This window comes from Acomys russatus, chromosome 21 (assembly GCF_903995435.1).
Source record: "Acomys russatus chromosome 21, mAcoRus1.1, whole genome shotgun sequence".
Classification (NCBI taxonomy): Eukaryota; Metazoa; Chordata; class Mammalia; order Rodentia; family Muridae; genus Acomys; species Acomys russatus.
The window spans coordinates 21,621,104-21,640,946 of NC_067157.1; the positions used below are offsets into that span (position 1 = coordinate 21,621,104).

General features: G+C 38.7%; 1 protein-coding gene across 1 annotated transcript; it reads right to left on the reverse strand.

Moving 5' to 3' along the window:
- Positions 1–668: 668 nt before the first annotated feature.
- Serinc1 (serine incorporator 1) lies at positions 669–19,048 on the reverse strand. The gene is made up of 10 exons (XM_051164549.1): positions 18,911–19,048; positions 14,160–14,321; positions 10,354–10,523; positions 9,414–9,493; positions 8,891–9,028; positions 8,002–8,171; positions 7,807–7,897; positions 4,038–4,182; positions 3,721–3,951; positions 669–1,314 (listed from the first exon to the last, which is right to left on the reverse strand). Exons 1-10 carry the CDS (start codon positions 18,947–18,949, stop codon positions 1,179–1,181), a joined length of 1,362 nt encoding a protein of 453 aa, XP_051020506.1. The 5' UTR covers positions 18,950–19,048; the 3' UTR covers positions 669–1,178.
- Positions 19,049–19,843: the final 795 nt, after the last annotated feature.

Genomic DNA, 19,843 nt, shown 5'->3' on the forward strand with positions numbered 1-19,843 from the left:
ATTTGAATTGTTATATTCTATTTGCACAATAAATATTTTTTTCAAAGAAGCAAATGTGTATGTTTAAAAGCTGTAACTAGATACTAACACATATAAATAACTGAAGCATTTTTATCTAAACTAAGTGGCATACTGATTTTCAAGTTGAATGTTTATTACCAATTACATGTTAGTAAAAACAAACATTTTAAGCATGTTTAAATATGTAGTGTAATGTAAGTCTATTCTACAAGTTCATTATCCTGGTCTTTGTGTGTGTTTGGATACAAAAGCATGCTGGACAGCAGCAATATATATCACACAAATTATTCACCAATAATAATTTATAAAGTGAATTACATATTTTGGATACAAAAGTTTTTATGTCAGAGTGGTAGACTTAATTTCCCAACACTGCCACTGACTAGCTTTTGAGCTGGTTGACTTCATTTTACAGTGAGAGCTGGACGAGAGTATCTTCATGTCTTGCTGGTTTCCTTTTTTGATTTGCAGACTTTTAGTTTTAATTGTTTCTAACACATGATTACCCTGTTCCAAGCCTTGTCTCATTGTTCAGAGGAGCTACTATCTCCATGAAATCCATGGTCGTGTGTTCGTAAATATCAAACAGTCCACTTTCTTGGCGAAGGTCACCCTTCTTACAGGGAAGGCTCCTGTCTGCTACATGGCCACATCCTACACTGTTTCCCACTAAACATACAACATTCTGTACGTAGGAAGAGAATCCTGACAAAATTAAAGTGACTTGTGTTTTTCAGACAACTAGTTTTCACTTATTTACATAATTTTAGAACAGCTGATTTGCTTTGCAGTCCTCTGTAAGGCAGAAAGCAGCCATACACTTATGTTTTTAAAGTAGCGTAAGGTCTAACACAATTTTGAAACCAACTGTCAAGAATTTTTGTTTTCACTTTTAATTTCATATGTGCAGATGATATGCATATGCCTCTTATCAATGTCCATCTTTCCTAATTTGCCACTATATCAAAATTCTTCCTTTACATTTCATATCATCAATACACTTAGTAAGAACATGTTGAAATGGCAGAGTAAATCTAATTCATGCAAGAGAAAAACAGTAGGTTACACAACAGCACATACAACTTTACAAAAATTGAGAATACTGTTAATGTCAAATAAACAGCGACCAAAGTGGGACTCTCATGCCAGAAGTCCCATCAGTCAAAATCCCGATTTGTAAGAACAAGCGGTGCCACCAGAGTCCACACGTACAGCACGATGCCAATCCAACTGGAGGAGACTTTCACCCAGACTGCTGTCCACTGACTCTTCATCTCGCGAGAAGGCTCATACCTAGTTTAAGGAAAAGCAGAAGTGACAGAAGGATTTCTTACTAAGCTACCATGCTACTGGGCCCCTGATTCAAGGGGCCTCTGTTTGGACCTAGATATCATTGTGCAGTAGCTTCCCCTGCTGCCATGCCTGCTCCCTTCATACTGCTGCAGCAGACCTTTTACACAGTTGGGAGGCAGTCTGTAATCTGTACATGTCATTTTTTAAAAAGCAGGTGGGAATTGAGTGCATAAGATGTGTCACAATCGTGTGCAAGGTTGGAATGTTTATAGGCCTCCCTCTCAACCCGGCTTCCTTCCCCTTCTCAGATTTGACAGATGGGAGGAAATATATCTTCAAGTTAGCTGATTTTTGTGTACGTACACACACGAGCATGTACACACATCTTTAGTTTGTTGTGGGTTTTGTTTGTTATTTTTTCAAGACAGAATTTTTTTCCGTATAGTTCTGGCTTTCTTGGAACTCGCTCTATAGATCAGGATGACCTTGAACTCAGAAAAATGCCTGCCTCTGCCTCCCAATTGGTGGGATTAAAGACATGTGACACCACTCCCTGGCTTAGGTCTAAATTTAACGCTTGCTATTACAGTCAAAGTTATTAATTACTGAGAACTATTTATATCTTAGCTTAATAGGATGTAATTTAGGAGTTTTATAAAATACACTTTTTTATAATAAAAGTGAATACTAGCCTCAAAAACACTAGAAAAGAACATATTTTTCTCCGTCTTTTTGTTGGCTCTACAAGTAATCTTACATGCTATTTAAAGACTTAAAAATTATTTAATATATATCTAACCATACAGGTCAATGTCTACCTTGTGTGAAATCTTTTAGTAATGATTTTAGACAATGCCAGTTTACAAACAAACTCTCTAAACAGTTACTTTTATCAGGAAAGTACTTACAAATTAACTTTGAAGGGATTAACCAAACAAATTATAGCTAATAGCTTGGTCTTTCTTGTGGGACTCCTAACAGTGTGAGCAGAGGCTGTCTGACTCTCGTCCATTTTATGGACCCTTTCCTCCCACTGGGTTGCCTCAATAGGAGCAGCGGTACTTAGTCTTACTCTAACTTAATATGCCATAGCTGGTTGATGCCTTTTTCTGAAGAGAAATGGCATGGATGAGGAAGTGGGGAGCAGAGGGAGAGAGAAGAGCTAGGGTGAGAAGACGGAGGGGAAACTGATTGGGATGGAGAAAGACAAACATTTTTTATATTGCAAAAATAAAATTTAAAAAAATCAACTCGTATTTGCATCAAAAATCTTCAGATACCTTTTAAATATAAAATTTTTATTTTATGTGTTGTGTGGTTTTGCCTCTGTGTATGTCTCTGCATACAATGCCCTTGTCTGCTCAAGGATATCACATCCTCTGGAGATAGATAAAATTGTTGAGATACTGTATGGGTGTTGAGAACCAACCTGGTTCCTCTGGAAAAGTAGCCAGTGTTCTGAACCAGAGTCATCTATCTCCAGCCCAGACTTTCACATCCTTTAATGATACAGTTTCTTGTTTTGTTTTGTGACAGGGTCTCTCTGTGTAGCCTTGGCTGTCCTAGACTCCCTTTGTAAACCAGGCTGGCTTCTAACTCACAGCAATCTGCCTGCCTCTGCCTCCCGAGTGCTGGGATTAAAGGCATGCGCCACCACGCCCAGCTAATGATATAGTTTTAAAAGAATCATCTTTTTAAAAACTGTTGTTACTATAATATGTTAGGAATAATTTTACATCAAAATAAGAACTAAACACCATTAAACAACTGTTAAGCATGCATTTCTGTTAATGCTTAAGTAAAACATTTAAGCTTCTTCAAGATTTGGATCAACTATGTTTGTGTAATTGTTAAAGAAGTAAGTCTACATTTCTCTCTCTCAGAATTCATTTGCTCAGGAGGTAAAGTACTTACCTTGCAAACATTAGACTCAAGTCTAATCCTCAGAACCCTCAATTTTAAAAAGCCAGGTAGCCGGGCGTGGTGGCGCACGCCTTTAATCCCAGCACTCGGGAGGCAGAGGCAGGTGGATCGCTGTGAGTTTGAGGCCAGCCTGGTCTACAAAGCGAGTCTAGGACAGCCAAGGCTACACAGAGAAACCCTGTCTCAAAAAAACAAACAAAAAACCCCAATAAATAAATAAATAAATAAAAAGCCAGGTACGGTGACACTCATTTGTAATCCAGCACAGGAGAGGTGGGAAGAGAAGAGTCTCTAGAGTTTTCTAGCTAACTAGTCTAGTCTATTTAGTATTCCAGAGCAGTGGGGGAAAATGTGCATAATGCCTGAGGAAAACAAGTTGAGCTCCATCTCTGACCATCACATACACAGATTGTACACATGCACACTACAGTACTGTTATATATTTTGCAGTAGCCATCTGCAGCTACCATGAGGTGTAAGTACCTGTACCAGTTGGTAAGGGTCATCATGATATACAGCGAAGCCAGGAAGAGCATGAAGTGAAAGAAGGAGTAACTGTAGGTGACACCGTCCCTTTCATTGTCTATAGCTCGGTGAACGTCATCACCATCTTCTAGTGATCCGTCACTTCTGGCATTCCCATCTTCTATCAGTGTTGACTCATCACTTGTTAGAGTCAGTTTATTAACCTGACTATTATTGGAGGTACGGATGCTGCATGAACAAAATCAGAGAATTTTAAATAAATGATTCCTTAATCTATATAAGTCCTGTAAAAGTAGATTCATAGGCTGTCTTACCTTGAATAAAACACACACAGCAGGAAAAGAACAAGTCCTATAATTCCTTGAGGATGCCACCACTGCACAGACTGCCCGTCCTTTGGGATAGGGCTTGTGGTATTGAAGCCAATGATGCTTAGTAGACTTGGATTGCAGTTTGTTTCTATAAAGGACATTAAGGCCAAGTTAAATATAAGAGTAACATAAAAAAAATTAGGACATATTTAACACTGGAACCTGAAAGAGTTTAAAAAGCCACAAATTTAAATATTTAAACATAATTTGTATGTAGTAGGAATGAGACTTTAGCCGGGTATGGTGGCACACACCTTTAATCCCAGCACTTGGGAAGCAGAGGCAGGATGTGAGTTAGAGACCAGCCTGGTATACAAAGTGACTCCAGGACAGCCAAGGCTAACACAGACCCTGTCTCAAAAACAAAACAAAAAGAATGAGACTTTGGAAAGTGTTTAGAAAACTAAAATCACATTATTTCCAACCTCCTTAGAGCCAAGTTATCTTGTATCTTGATCAGCAAATGAGTAAAAGTTAGATCACCTAGCTAAAGTTAGCACATTTAGAAATACGATGCAAGTTGTAGCCATTTTAATATCTAACAACACTTCACAATCAAAAGAGATAGGGAAACAACCTACTCAAAGGAAAACCCCACCAAGATGACATTTCAATCCTTTGCAGCTACGCTCCAAATGTATAAGAAATACTACTACAACTTAATTACATCTTCACACTGATAATGGGAACTGTCCACACCTGACTCTCACAGGTGGAGTACAAAATGAGTCCAGGAGAACCAAAACTACAGAGAGAAACCCTGCCTTTAAAAAAAGTAAAAAGAAAGAAATGGAACAGATCTCACACTAGCAATTGGACAGAACACCTGGAAGCTCTAAAACAAAAAGAAATAAGTACACACAAAGGGAGTAGACAGTAAGAAATAAACTAAGGGATGAAATAAATAAAATAGAGCAATACAAAGAATCAATGAGACAAAGAGATGGTTCTTTGAGAAAAATCAAAACAGACAAACCCTTATCCAAACTTACCAAAATGTGGAGACAGATCCAAATTAACAAAATTAAAAATGAAAAGGAAACAACAAACACTAAGGAAATCTAGAGAATCAATAAGGTCAAACTAAAACCTGTACTCTACCAAGTTGGGTAATCTAAAAAGAAATGGATACTTTTCTCAATAGGTACCACTTAACAAAGTTAAGTCAAGAACAGATAAACAATTTGAAAGACCTGTAACTACTAGTGAAATAAAAGCAGTTATTAAAAAAATCTCTCAACCTGAAACAAAAAACAAAGCAAACAAACAAAAAACCTCTCAACTTAAAAGTGCTCAGGGCCAGATGGTTTTAGCACAGAATTGTGCCATACTTTCAAAGAAGAGTTAACACCAATACTCTTCAAATTATTCCACAAAACAGAAATAGAAGGAATACTGCCAAATTCATTTCGAGGCCACAATTACTCCATACTCAAACCATATAAAGGTTCAAAGAGAATTACAGACCAATTTGCATTTTGAACAGATACAAAAATAATAAATACTTGCAAACCGAATTCAAGAGCACATCAAAAAGATCAACCATGATAAAGTAGGCTTCACCCAAGAATGGAGGGATGGATCAATATATTAATTAAAAAAAAAAAATCAGTCAATGTAATCTACCAAATAAACAAATCGAAAGAAAAAAAATCCACATGATCATTTCATTTGGTGCAGAAAAGGCCTTTGATAAAATCCAACACCCCTACATGATAAAAGTCCTGGAGAGATTAGCGATATAAGGGACATAGCTAAACATAATAAAAATTTTACAGCAAACCCATAGTCAATGTCAAGTTAAATGGAGAGAACCTCAAAGCAATTACACTAAATCAGGAACAAGACAAGGCTGCCCACAAATGTCTCTTCAATGTAGTACTTTAAGTTTTATCTAAAACAATAAGACAACTGAAGGAGATCAAACGGAAACAAGTTAGGAGGAAACCAGGAAGCCAAAGTGTCACTATTCACAGATGATAGGATAGTATACACAAGTCACCACTGAGATTCCACCAGGCTACTCCCACAGTTGAGAAACAACTCTTTCATCAAAGTAGCTAGATACAAGATTAACTGGGGGATGGGAGGGGAGCGGGGGAGCAGCAGACCTCTTCTATACAAATGATAAAGGGACTGAGAAAGAAATCAGGCAAGCATTGCCTTTCACAATAGCCAGAAATATAAAATATCTTGGATTAACTATAACCAAGCAAGTGGAAAATTTGTATGATAAGAACTTAAATTCTTTGATGGAAAAAAAAAAATTAAAAGATACTAGATGGAAAGATCTTCCATTCTTATGGACCAGTAGATTAACATAGTCCATGTCTATAACATATTGCCCTCCTAAAACTCAAGAAAATAAAACCCATCTTGTATGAGAGAGAGAGAGAGAGAAGAGAGAAGAGATGCAATACAGACATCCACAGTTCTCTGTTCCTTGCTACCAATTTCTGTTATTTTGTTTTTTTTTTTGTATTTATTTATTTATTTATTTATTTATTTATTTATTTAGTTGGTTTTTAGAGACAGGGTTTCTCTGTGTAGTCTTGGCTGTCCTGGACCTGCTTTGTAGACCAGGCTGGCCTCGAACTCACAGCGATCCATCTGCCTCTGCCTCCCGAGTGCTGGGATTATAGGCATGCGCCACCACACCCGGCTAATTTCTGTTATTTTGAAAGGAAACGCTTCCTCCAAAGCAGCGTTTCTTAACATGTGGGTCATAACTCTTCCACCCGGGTCACTTCAGACCATTGGAAAACAGGCATTTACGTTACAATTTATAATCACAGCAAAATTACAGTTATGAAGTGTCAACAAAAATTATTTTCTGGTTGGAGGTCACTACAACGTCTGGAACTGTGGTGAAGGGTTCCAGCATTAGGAAGAATGAGAAACCACTGCACTAAAGTATCTAATGTATATTCATTTTTAAATCCAAATCTTTAATCCCCACTTTATTAATGAAAAGTACATAAGGATAACTTCTCAAGCAAATCATTAGTGATATTTTAAAATTATTTATTTTGGGGTCAGGGGAGAAAGATTCTCTATATGCTACGGGCCCTGTCTCTGTAACAACTAAAAAAACATTCAATGAGTTTGCAAATTGAGATAAGAGTCAGAGAAAGTATTTTATACCAGTATTATTTTATTACAAAAGTTGTAATTTTGTTATTCCATCAAAACAGACAGGTTTCTATTTTCCCACAGGACTCAGTGTAACTGGAGTAAAGATTCATCACAACCCCAATTATCCATTACACAATAGTTACAAAAAATGTGAAAACTTTATAACTAATGCACAACTGAGACAGCAGCTAAAGCCAGGCGTGGCTCACAGTCAGCGCTGTGGAGGCTAAGGCAGGAGGGCTACTAAGTGGTCATGGCCACCTGAGGGACGAAGTGAAAAAGCTCTGTCTCAAGCAAAACACAAAAATTTGAGAATATTTTATTTCTTCCTATATTCAACTTAGAGACTGAAAACTTAAGTATATATTTCTCATTTGGTGTTTTAGAGCCATATCATTTTATTAGTGAAGGAAGACGCTAAATGAAAAGGAAAATCAGCAACACCTGAAAGATAAACTGGCACTTCTCACATGTTTTCTTCCTCTATTAGCCAAATTAAGTAACTTCATCTCTTAAAATGACCAGTTCTGAATTAAAAAAACAAAATACAGCATGACTCATTATAAATAAAGCATACCTGGTTCATTGGTCATAGCGGACCATGTCAAATACATTGTGTAGACTGTAATTACTGACGATTGTAACAAGCCGGATCTTGGTTGTGATTCCTGCAAACCAAATAGTAATGCCTGATAAATATCTGACATCGCTCTCATTTATGAAAATTTGGAAGGTAAAGGCTTCATAAAAATGAGTGCTAGGAAGCGCATACCTGGACCTTGGGCAGTATAGACATCACAGACGCCCCAATACAGAGGAGCATGTTGACACTGATGAACGCCTTATTTTCTGAACAACTGGCGGGGTGGGTATAGTAGACAAAGAACAAGACGATGGCAACTAAAGACAGCAAGTAATTCAGAGCTGTGGCTGATAACAGAGCTGTGAAAGAAACATAACCGAATTCACAAAATTGAATATATAAAACACAGTTGATTTTATAAAAACATTAGGAATTCAGCATGGCACTTGTTTTTTGGTATTTTCTTTTTTGAGACAGGGTTTCTCTGTGTAGCCTTGGCTGTCCTGGACTTACTTTGTAGACCAGGCTGACCTCGAACTCACAGTGATCCACCTGCCTCTGCCTCCCGAGTGCTGGGATTAAAGGCGTGCGCCACCATGCCTGGCGGCACTTGCTTTTAAATAAATATTATGATTTATGTAACCAATCAACTCAAGCTCCTTGTTATAATTATACTCCCATAGAAGTCTCTTAGATTTTAGGCATCCTTTATACTTTTATAAAGTGTTCCAAAGCTTATTGCTGATGAGGAGTTACACAACTCTGTTTCTGGTAGTCTTTCCTTTAATTTTTACTTTTAATGTACTGAGAAAGTTGACTATAAAAATACAACTTTAAAGAAATGGATCCTGAGTGTCATTTTGGCTATTCAAGGATCTTTTGGTTTCTTTACTGGTTCCCACATAAATTCCTAGTTAATAAGTCCCGAAATTTTTAACAAGTTGCTGATACAGTCATTCATACAGTTAAACTGAAAACCCCTTCATAGGAAATTAGAACACAAAATTTTGATTTCCCTGGTCCATTCTGTTCTCAACAATGTTCACTATACTTGATATTTTGTGAAATAAAAGCTTACCTGCATACCAACATCTTGAGTTCCCTTCTTCCATTTTTTCAACCCACGATTCATTCCAAGAATGGGCAAAATCAATAAGTAAGACTAGTTGTATGAGAATGAAACAAAAGGCACCCGCCATGCCTACGTAAAACCACACTGAAAGGAAAAATAATGTATTTTAAGCAAAGGAGCAATCACTTTAGTTTTTTATTATTTTTCTTAATAATCTTAACACAAAAACAGAAAAAAAATTATATGCAAATTCATTTTGTAGCTGGGGAAAAAATTAAAACCAAACACTAAAAGAGTTACAACTTCAATTAGCAGTTACTACAGTTTCCTATACAAAACGTTTTCACAGATTTTTCTTTTTCTAAAGACAGGGTTTTTCTGTGTAACAGCCCTGGCTGTCCTGGACTCACTTTGTAGACCAGGCTGGCCCCAAACCCACAGAGATCTGCCTGCCTCTGCCTCGAGTGCTGGAATCAAAGGCATGTGCCACCACACCCAGCCTATCACAGAATTTTTAAAAAATTCTCACCAGTTGTAAAAGTGCCTTCTGGAATGAAGAAAGCGCCAATAATAATTGCAATTGCTGTAGCAAACTTGAAGAACCAGAATCTAAAACAAACAAATATAATTTTTAATAATGAGCACCCAAAAAACAACTCAAATAGTAAATCTTTTCAGAACCACTTAAAGAACAGTTACTCTTTATGTAATAGTTCTGTGCATATACTGAAGATAAAAGAGACCAATATATAGGCTACCATAAAGATGGCCTTAAGAAGGATGTGCCACCAGTTCACTTAAGAACAAAGGACTGAGCTGGATAATGTCAATACATAAAGTGCAATTTTATTTCATGAATGAATAGCTTTAATAAATTATGACAAATGCCTACATCCAAAGCAGTAATTTAAGATAGGTAATAATTAAAATGGTAAAATCCTGTTGTAGAGCATTTTATTCCCTGTCTTTGGCATAGCATGTTGACAAGCAATAGAACATATTAAGAAAAATTAGTTCATAAGAAACAAAAAACTCAAAACATTCAAATAAAATACCAAATGAGCTATTCAATATTAAAGGAGACTCATTAGCATTTTTTTCTTTCTAGGTTGTGGAAAACAATCATCTACAAAATCAGTACCTGTTCAATAATAATGTCTCTTTCTATTTGGCTGCCTTGTAAATCTATGAAACTGAGAGTTCTATATAATAGGACTGGTTCACCAAAAGCTAAAAGGGGCACCAACACTCTTCCTTTGAAATTAAAATAATCAGAGGTGACACCAATAAATGGCCCGCCGCTCTGATTTAATAGCAAAAGCAAGACTTTCTCTAGTAAAAATCAACTGTTTTTAAAACTTTTTAAATGGAAAGGATAATTCGGCTTTGAAATTTCTTTTAGATAATTTTCAAAATTCCTAGGAGGAAAAGGCTATTCCTGACTTTTCTCTTAGGCAATCAAAGCGTACCCATTGTGGACTGCGGCTCTAGGATCGCTGCTGCTTTTCACTTTGATCATCAGGAGGGAGAGGAGAAGATAAAACATGGCCAAGCCAAAGCACAAGCGATACACAGCTTTGTAGCCCACCAGAATGTTACAGGGAACAACACCTTTCTCATTCTCACAGAACCCAGGAATCTAGAAAAACAAAATGGGTTTATGATCAACACTTTTCAGGAACTAAAAGTTCCATGTAAACTGTAATCTGCTTTACAGACAGACTGACACACACACACACACACACACACACACACACACACACACACACACACAGCCTGCTGCATTTTAATCAGGTAAAATGGGGAGTGGTGGGGAAGTTGGGGCCAGGCATGGTGGCACAGGAATGTAATCTTATCATTTGGGGAGGCAGAAGCAGGCAGATTCAGTGTCAGCCTGGTCTACACAAAGATCCAAGCCAGCTGGGGCTACATAGTGAGACCTTTACTCACTAGGGGAAAAAAAAAACTTTCAGGTAAGCAATAATAAACAATGGCAAAATCTTAGATGGATGATAATTTTGAGTTATGAATTCATTTTAATTCTTTAAATATGTATTTGAATGTTACATAAAAACAAAAATGTGGAGGCAGAGGCAGGCAGATCTCTGTGAGTTCGAAGCCAGCCTGGTGTATATTAAGAGAGTCCAGGAAAACCAAGGCTCTATGTAACAGGAACCCTGTCTTGAAAAACAAACAAAAACAAAAACAAACAAAAAGGTATATATTTATAATGTACCATAATTCTAAATCTTATAAGTCTTGCATTCTACTGTAATATACTGGATTACATATATAAGATAGGTGGGAAGAAGTGAACAAAACCTTAAAGAATTACATAAAACAGTCACTTCTAAACCTATAGAGCATAAAAAAGTGAAGCCAAGGCTATTTTACATAAATTTTGAGCATAAGACCTTTAAATTTGCGATTATAAGTAGATTACTGACTTGACTTGAGCTGACAGCATGTTTATATTGTAACTGACACTCCTGAGAAATAGCAGTGACCTGTTTTAGAAGGTGCACTGGGTGCGGGTGGAGAGATGCAATAAAGCCTTTGCACACAGTGAAGGCTTGGGCTTGATGTCTACTAACACATACTCACAGACACAAAGTCACACTGAAACCAGAATGCAAAAAGGGAACTTTTGTGAGGTAAGTGGCAGTATTACTAAGAATCACATTTATTATTTGTATGTATAAGAATAAATTATTTCTCCCACCCCTAGTCCCAGTACTCCAAAGATATTGAACTTAGATACTAGTTTTGTACCAGTTATATCCAACCGCTGTTGAAGTCGTTAACTTCTTTGTTTTTTGTTTGTTTTCTGAGTCAGGGTTTCTCTGTGTAAGAACCCTAGCTGTCCTAGACTTGCTGTGTAGACCAGGCTAGCCTTGTAGTCACAGAGATCCACCTGCTTCTGCCTCCTGTGTGCTGGGATTAAAAGCGTGTGGTGGCTGTCTTTAACTTCTTTTGTCCATGTATACTGACAGTCTTGTCTACCATTCTGTCTGCAGCCCATCTGCGATTTTCCTCATTGCTTCTTTGGGTGCTGTCCTTCCTCTCTGTCAACTCCTGTATAAGTCTTCATCTACAAGCATATACTGCCAGGATTTCAATGTCTAGATCTCAAAACAGGTACTTACTCTGATCTAAATTAATGTTATTTTATTTCCTCACAGATATACAGTGGCCTCCATAACATCTGCCCTAAACTCATATTTAAAATCACTCATGTATGTGCACACACTACAGTACACACACGTAGATCAGAGGGCAGAGCAATGGATTAGCTGTTTACTCTCTCCACCCAACCCTGTGGGGTCCTGGATGGAACCCGTTCATCAAGCTTGGTGCCAATCACTTCTAGCCACATCACCAGCCATCTTACTGCCCTAAAAGTCCTGTCTTGTAACCCTGATCCTTAACAGAACAAGACCGGGAAGGGGAAATTAAGTCATCAAGATTCGTCCTTCATGAAAAGACCTGTGCCTTTCTATGAAAAAGCACAATACAGCCTGCTACTTCTTTCCTTCCAACATGAAAATGCAGGACTGCACATGACAGAAGATTCTCACTGAATCAAACCTTTCTGGCACCTTGACGCAAATCTCCCACATCCAAACATAAGAAATAATTCCTGTTAAACCACTTTTGTAATACTACTGTTTTGGAAGCCTAAACTACATCCATACAGGTGTGTAATATAGCAACTTAAAGTCAACATATTACAAACTATATGTGTGTATAAACTTTATTTTCTTTTTTAAAAGATTTATTTTTTATTATATGATGATGTGTAGATATGTGCACAGGACTACAGGGGTCCATGTACTCAGAAGAGGGGCATCAGATCTCTAGAAACTGGAGTTTCAGGCAGCTGCCAGGCACCATACAATGGATGAGAAGAACTGCATTCTGGTCCTCAGGAAGAGAAGCAAGCACTGAGCTGCTTGTCCAGCCCTTGTTTCTGTGTTAAATGCAGCACCTTGCCCCTAGTTTCCAAGAACTGGAATCTGGGTGGAAGGAGTCTAGCACTACCAATATTTGAACTCCAGTCACTAACATCCACAAAGTCCACCTGAGGCCTGCTGTCTCATGACTGTCACTGCAGAGTCTGCATCCAGGACTTGACGTCTCTCTTCACAAAGGCAATCGGCAGACCTAATTTGCTCAAAACCTTTCTCAGTCATTGCTTCATTTTCAGGTGTTCCACTTAAGGTTTACTTATTTGTAAAATGTCCTCTTTTCAGGAACAAAAAGAAAACAGAAAGTCTGCTTTCCTGTCCCAGTGACATTACCAAAGGTCCAGCTTCTTTCCTTTTTATTGATATATGTTAATATACACAGTGACTTCCACCGTAACATTTTTTGTACATACATATTACGTATTCTGATCATATTCAGACCATCATCCTTGCGTCCCTCCCACTCCTGCTGAGCCCTGCTGTCTTCTTTGTCCTGCTTCTCCTTTCAGCTATTTTTTCCCTTTGACCCAGTGACAGCTTCATTACAGTTGTTTCCTAAAGCACTGAAAGGTTGTTTGCAGGGCACAGGAACCTTACCACTGGCTACACTACTGAAGAAAAGGCCTTTCCCTCCCCCAGCACCTACTAACTGCATGGAAGGTCTATGGAGAGGCAGAGCCTTGTAAGCCCTCCTTTCTCCACCACTGGTTGCTCGTGGGTCCAATCCTGGGCATATCACAGATGCTGTGCGTTTGCAAGTAGAATGGTTACGTTATGTCTCAAGCTCAGGACTTGACACCTTTCTTCATTTTCCTCTGGCTCCTTCATTCTTTTTATCCCTACTGAAGTGATGTTCCCTGAGCCTTGAAGCAGTGACATAGAGACCCTACTTAACGGCTGAGGCTGACCATTCAACCAACATTCTAACCAGTTTACAGGGCTCTGCAGGTACTGTTGTCAACTGTGAAAAACAAAACCTCTCTGAGCAAAGTTATCAATACCACTGATCTATAGGTCAAAGAATAGTTACTTAGAAGGAAATTTGATGTGTGGGTCCATTTAGTAAAACTGTAGAAGCGTCCTCAATAGGCCCAATGCTCTCTAGTCACAGGCTTTTGATGAGGCTTACAGTGAAAGGATTTACAATATGAGGTGGATATTCCTTTCTGTGTAGTGAACTTCTTAAAAGACAAACTGGGATTACATATTACTACATTACTGTACTTTTATATTTATTTTTAATACTCCAGAGTTACCTTATGTATAGTCTACAATTTTAGTCCATCAATAGTAAACAGAGGACTGACCTTATTCAGTTGTTCTTCCATTCCTGGTATTAACATTACACAAGCCACACACACTCCAACAAGCAAGAAAAGTGCGTAGATCAATCTAGTCACAGTGGAATTGTTTCCACTAGGGCAGCACCGGCACAGCAAACATGGGGCGCTGCCACACAAACATGGTATCTGCGGAAAAAAAATTAAAGATCAGCACAGTTTAAAATGGTTCAATAAAAATGTCAAATCATTTTTGTTGGTTCAACATTTGTTGACTCTACTTGTTGAAAAAAGGATAAACAGTGACAACTGAAAAAGATTAAAATGACTTGGTTCACATAATTATCCAGATGCTCTAAGACCTAAAAGCAAAGACGGAACAAGGTTAAACATGAATAGCCTTTGTCCTCTACACGAAGTAAAGTTGTTTAAAAACATGGAAAATAACCAACAGCAACCAAGATTTAGCTAAGAACGGACAATTCTTAAACAGCACAGTTAGTAAGCTCCCCTCCAGGCCCCTCCTCCCAGAGGAGAGAAAGTAGAGCCATAAAACTCTGGGAAGTCTCAACCTAAGAAAATGGTAAGTGGGGTGGGGGCAGCGGAAGTGAGTTGGTATTGTTTTTCCTCTTCCACCTTTTTGTTAACAGCAAAAAAACTACAACTAGAAAAAAAAAAGAAGAAAAGAAAAAGAAAAAGAAAAAAAGGCTTAATGAACAACTGCTTAACAGTAACTAGCTAACTTTCTCTAATGAACTCTATGCTGAACTACGGATGCTGGAGAGCTTAATGTGTACAAGCATAAACAAGGAATATCTCACAAAGGCAAAGTTTATATTCTCATAAAATCTGGCCATAACTTGGACTGAACTCCATTGGTCAGACTTCAGTTTGGATGAAAAAGGAATTTCTAGCTCTGGAGAAAAGATTCATAGATGTTCCAGGCAAACAGTGTTGTAGTAGACAAATTTCTATAGCGGCTGTACAGAAATCAGTACAGAAATCAATTATGCAAACATACTTGCACAAAAGAATTCTATGTCTACAAGATAAAAAAATAAGACATTTTCAATAAAAGTAATTCTGATAAGAGGTCATATCTTGCCAGTGCACTTCATTTGAGCTTTAGAAACAAAAACCAGAGAAGTAGGAAGGGAGAGGAGGAATGGAAGAAAGTAAAGACAGAAGCAAGCTGAGAACTAAATGAGAAAACAGCATACAGGGATGAGAATGAAGTCACAAGGATAATAAAAGAAAAGGAAAAACCCAAAGAGCTAACAAGCATGCTGCCCAGGAACAAAAGGACACAGCTGATAACAAAATTACAGATGGAAAATAAATCCCTAGGATAATTACCTAAATGCAGGACATAGTGAAGTAACAGTGATCAGACTTATTTTTTGCCTTGACGATGGAAGAAATAAGTAAGAATTATAGATACACCAGTATGAACTAATAAAACTGGAAAGAAAACACACAAGGTAGTGCTTTTGGAAACCAGACAGTGTAAGCCTTAGATCTTGCCCATCTTTCTAGCTGGACAAGCAGCTCAGCACAGCAGTCTACCACCTTAAGACAGAGCTGGGAATTCAGAGAAGTGAAAGCAGCTAGCATTCCTAGGCAGAATCCCAGTTCTGTCTCCTGACACACACACCTGAATGAACTACTCAGGGAGGTTTTGGGCAGAGAAACAATAGTACTGGGACTACTTAGCACAAAACAGGCTGGACTCATTTTACTTCTAAGAAATCAAAGGCATAAAAACCTCTAAGTAATTCACCTATGTCCAAGAACACAACCCAAGACTAGTATTTAAGCATGGAAGTGTTTCAGCTTTTATCAAGGTAAAACCTGCACCTAGGCTGGAGAGATGGCTCAGATGTTAAGAGCACTGTCTGCTCTTCCAAAGGTACTGAGTTCAAGTCCCAGCAACCACATGATGGCTCAGAACCATCTATAAGTAAGATCTGGTGCCCTCTTCTGGCCTGAAGGTGTACATGCAGGCAGAACACTGTATACATAATAAATAAGTAAATCTTTAAACACTGCACCTCACATCTAACAGGAGAAGAAATACAATCCGCGAGGACCAAGTAGTCCAAACCAATCTGGAAGGTAACATTTACAAATATTGTTTAATATTATTGTTAACTACACTTTACCTAATCAAGATAGTAGAGGAAGACTTGAGCATGAAAAGGAGAGGTATGGAAGATAATTTAAAAGAACCCTGTTAAATTTTTAGAGATTTAAAAATGATGTCAATTTAATACCAATAAAAGAGAAAAGACTACCATCTGAAACAAGGCAAGCATGGGTTTTTACATTTATATAGAGGATCTTAGTCATCACAGGAGGCAAGAATAAAACACATAAAAATTTAAGAGTGGAAGACAAAACTGAAGAGAATAAACAAGGCTCTCGATAGATATGAGCAGCAAGTCGAGTTGACAACATACTAACTACATAAAAGCAGACCTTAAATGCAAAAGGTAGCACTTCACCACAACTAGCTCCCTCACATAGCCTATCCAAATAAAACGCTGCAAGTTTTCACTTGGGTGCACCAAAAACCCTCAGATAAGCTTTCTGCTGCAAATGGCAAAATCAGATCATTTCATTGTAAAGTCAAAGCTGACAAGTCCTACCAAACAGTTCTGTGTCTCATAGCAACCACGAATAATCTCTACAAAAGAAGAAAGTCACTGCATTACAAAATAAAAATTAGGCAGAAGTTGGTATGAAATCGGTATTTGTGGTGCACCCCTTTAATCCCAGCACTTGGGAGGCAGAGGCGGGTGGATCAATGTGAGTTCAAGGCCAGCCTGGTCTACAAAGAGTCCAGAATAGCCAAGATAACACCGAGAAACCCTGTCGGGGTGGGGGGTGGGGGACAGGGAAGAAATTGGTATTTGGTAATTCCTACTTCTTAATTACTTAACTTCATGAACTATTTTGGGTAAAGAAATGATTGTTTACAAGGTCTAGTTATTATTTTAAAAAAAAATCAATTCTATTCAGAACACCAATGCAGACCTGACCTAATGGTTGGGGGGGGGAGGGCATGTGTTAATTAATGGCTAGCAGTATTCATGGGCCTTGGATTGGATGAAAGGTCCAGAGATGCTCACATGTAATTTTTCTTTCATACATTTTTGTAGTCCAGTAATAATGGTCTGTAATGACTTCATGAACAAGAAGGAAAGTATGACTAAATTTGACTAAGTCTGCAAAAATCTGTTCCAAAAGCAAACTTTAAATTATGGGTCACTTGACATAATGTAACAATTTCAACCATAGGAATATTTGAATAAAATTTACTTTATCGCCGGACGGTGGTGGCACACGCCTTCATTTAATCCCAGCACTCAGGAGGCAGAGGTGGGTGGATCGCTGTGAGTTCGAGGCCAGCCTGATCTAAGAGTCCAGGACAGCCAAGGTTACACAGAGAGACCTTGTCTCGGAAAAAAAAAAAAATATTTATAATTGAATTGGAAAATGAGAAAACATATCCCTATATCTCTATCTCAGTATGCCCACATCACAACCAAACTAATTCTAGCACTAAAAATTAAATAACTCAACATCTTATCAAAAACCAAGGAAAAGTTCCATAACTATTGATTTTGATTTTCGAGGCAGGGTTTTCTCTGTGTAGCCTTGGCTGTCCTGAACTTTGTAGACCAGGCTGGCCTTGAACTAAGGATGCCGATCCGCCTGCCTCTGCCTCTCTGCGTGCATTACTACGTGCACGCATGCGTTCAAGGCCCCCTAGGACCAATGTCAGCAGAGAGAATCACGAAGCTGGAGTTACAGACAGGTGTGAACTGCAGTGTGGGTGCTGGGAACTAAAATCCATAATCTAGCAACAAACACAGCTAACAGTTGAATCGTCTCTCCAGTCCTACCGCAAATAGAAAAATGTAAGGGAATATCTTGTTGGACTTCCACACAGTATTTGATAAAAACTAAGCACTTATAATTTAAGCGATAGCAAAGCATTTTTCAAGACAAGAAGCGCGTAAATTATACAGTACATTAGTTAATGAATATTAACTAATTAGTTAATGAACCATTTGGTTCCTCAAATTTTGTTACGGGTTAAACTTAGAAAGCGAAGGTTGAACAGTAATATTTGAATCCAAATACCTCGTCCAAAGCAAATAAGCTCTTTATTATAAACTGCACTGGCAATATTTTGTCTACTGGGGAATGGGATCATCTGGGTTACAAAATCTTGCCACTATACTAGAGACGGTTTTATTGTCTAACGAAAACGCAATATACCCTTACGACAGCGCTGACTTTGAGATTGCACGCCCATGCGTTACGTAAAAATTAAAAAATGGTAGCACAAACCTGAATAGCTTTTCTAGAAACATATAAGTTGGAAGCATAAGAACCTACGCCACCAAAGCCGAAGAAGGTAAACAGTAAGAGAATTTAGACTATTTTATTATTCACATACACCGTCCCTGCTGCTGTCAAGCTCTCCCAAATAACGGGTCCCCAATTCCCCGGAGGCTGCGCGTCAGAACAAAGAGGCCTCCGGGAAATGACACTGCCGCAGTGCCAGGTCGCCGGGCACGAGGTGACAAGAAGAGACGCGGGGAACAGCGACAGCCGAGGTTCACATCCCAGGGAAAGCTACGCTCGGGCGGCTCCCCTCCCTGCCCCGCCTCGCCCTCACTAGGCTCCGGCCCGAAGCGGAGCCGCACAGACCAGAGCAGGACGGATAAACCCGGGCCACACCGGGCGCGAGCCCCACGCCGCCTTACCCAGCTCGCCACGGAGCACAGCCCTAGCACGCTCCCCATCGCCGCCGCGTCGCCAGCCCAGCGCGTGCCGACAAGATGGAGACAGCTTCTTCCCTGCTTTTTTTTGCTTCTGGGCTTATTTACTGTCTGGCAGGCACTTCCGGCGCAGACGCGCCCGCCCCCCCCCCCAGCTTCGCTTGCGTCACTTCCTCTCAGACATAGGAGGGTAGAAGGTGGTGTGGCGTCCTCTGTTATCGCGCAATGATGCCATGCAGCATCTCCAGTCGTGCGACTTCCCTGCACCACTGCTAGAAAGTAGATTTCTGGCTTTGAGGAGTGGCCTCGCTTAAAGAGTGTTAGAGAAGACCTTTGCTTACCATTTATTTGAATGTGGAGGTTAGAAACTCAGGGCTATTTTCTCACTGGTTTTGGAGACGTTGTTTCCTCTTGGGATGTAACCTCAGTTTCCTCTAGTTTTGTGTCCTTTCTTTTTCTTTTCTCTCTCTTTTTTTTTTTTTCCTATTTAGTTATGCGATTTATGCCTGCAGCCACTATGTGGATATGTGGAACATATTTTACCAGTATACACATATACACACCCCCCCCCCAAACTATGATACTTTTGAGTTGTTTGCTGTCGAAAACATTTTTAACTTCTTTTTCTAGTAATAGTTTCCAAGAATGTGGTTTATACTTGGAAAACGGCTCTAAACTTTACATCTTAGTACAGAATTCCTTTTAGGTCTCAAAATCCACTCATCTTTAAAAGAAAGTTTCAAATGGACTGTCAATTGCTGTGAAGAGACACCATGACCTTGAGAAAACATTTAATTGGGTCTAGCTTGCAGTCCATAGGTTTAGTTCATTGTCATTCTGGCAGGAAAGTTGGAGGAAGATCTAACTGTTTAATTTTTTTGGTTTTTTTTTTTGTTTTTGTTTTTGTTTTTTGAGAGA

Bases quoted from the DNA above. Each gene is read 5' to 3' on its own strand.
- Serinc1 (XM_051164549.1), bottom strand. From the start codon at position 18,949: ATGGGGAGCGTGCTAGGGCTGTGCTCCGTGGCGAGCTGG. The intron at 14,322-18,910 runs GTAAGGCGGCGT...TTTTTTCCGCAG, and splicing joins TGTGCTCCGTGGCGAGCTGG to ATACCATGTTTGTGTGGCAG. The intron at 7,898-8,001 runs GTATGCGCTTCC...TTTGGTTTGCAG, and splicing joins CTATACTGCCCAAGGTCCAG to GAATCACAACCAAGATCCGG.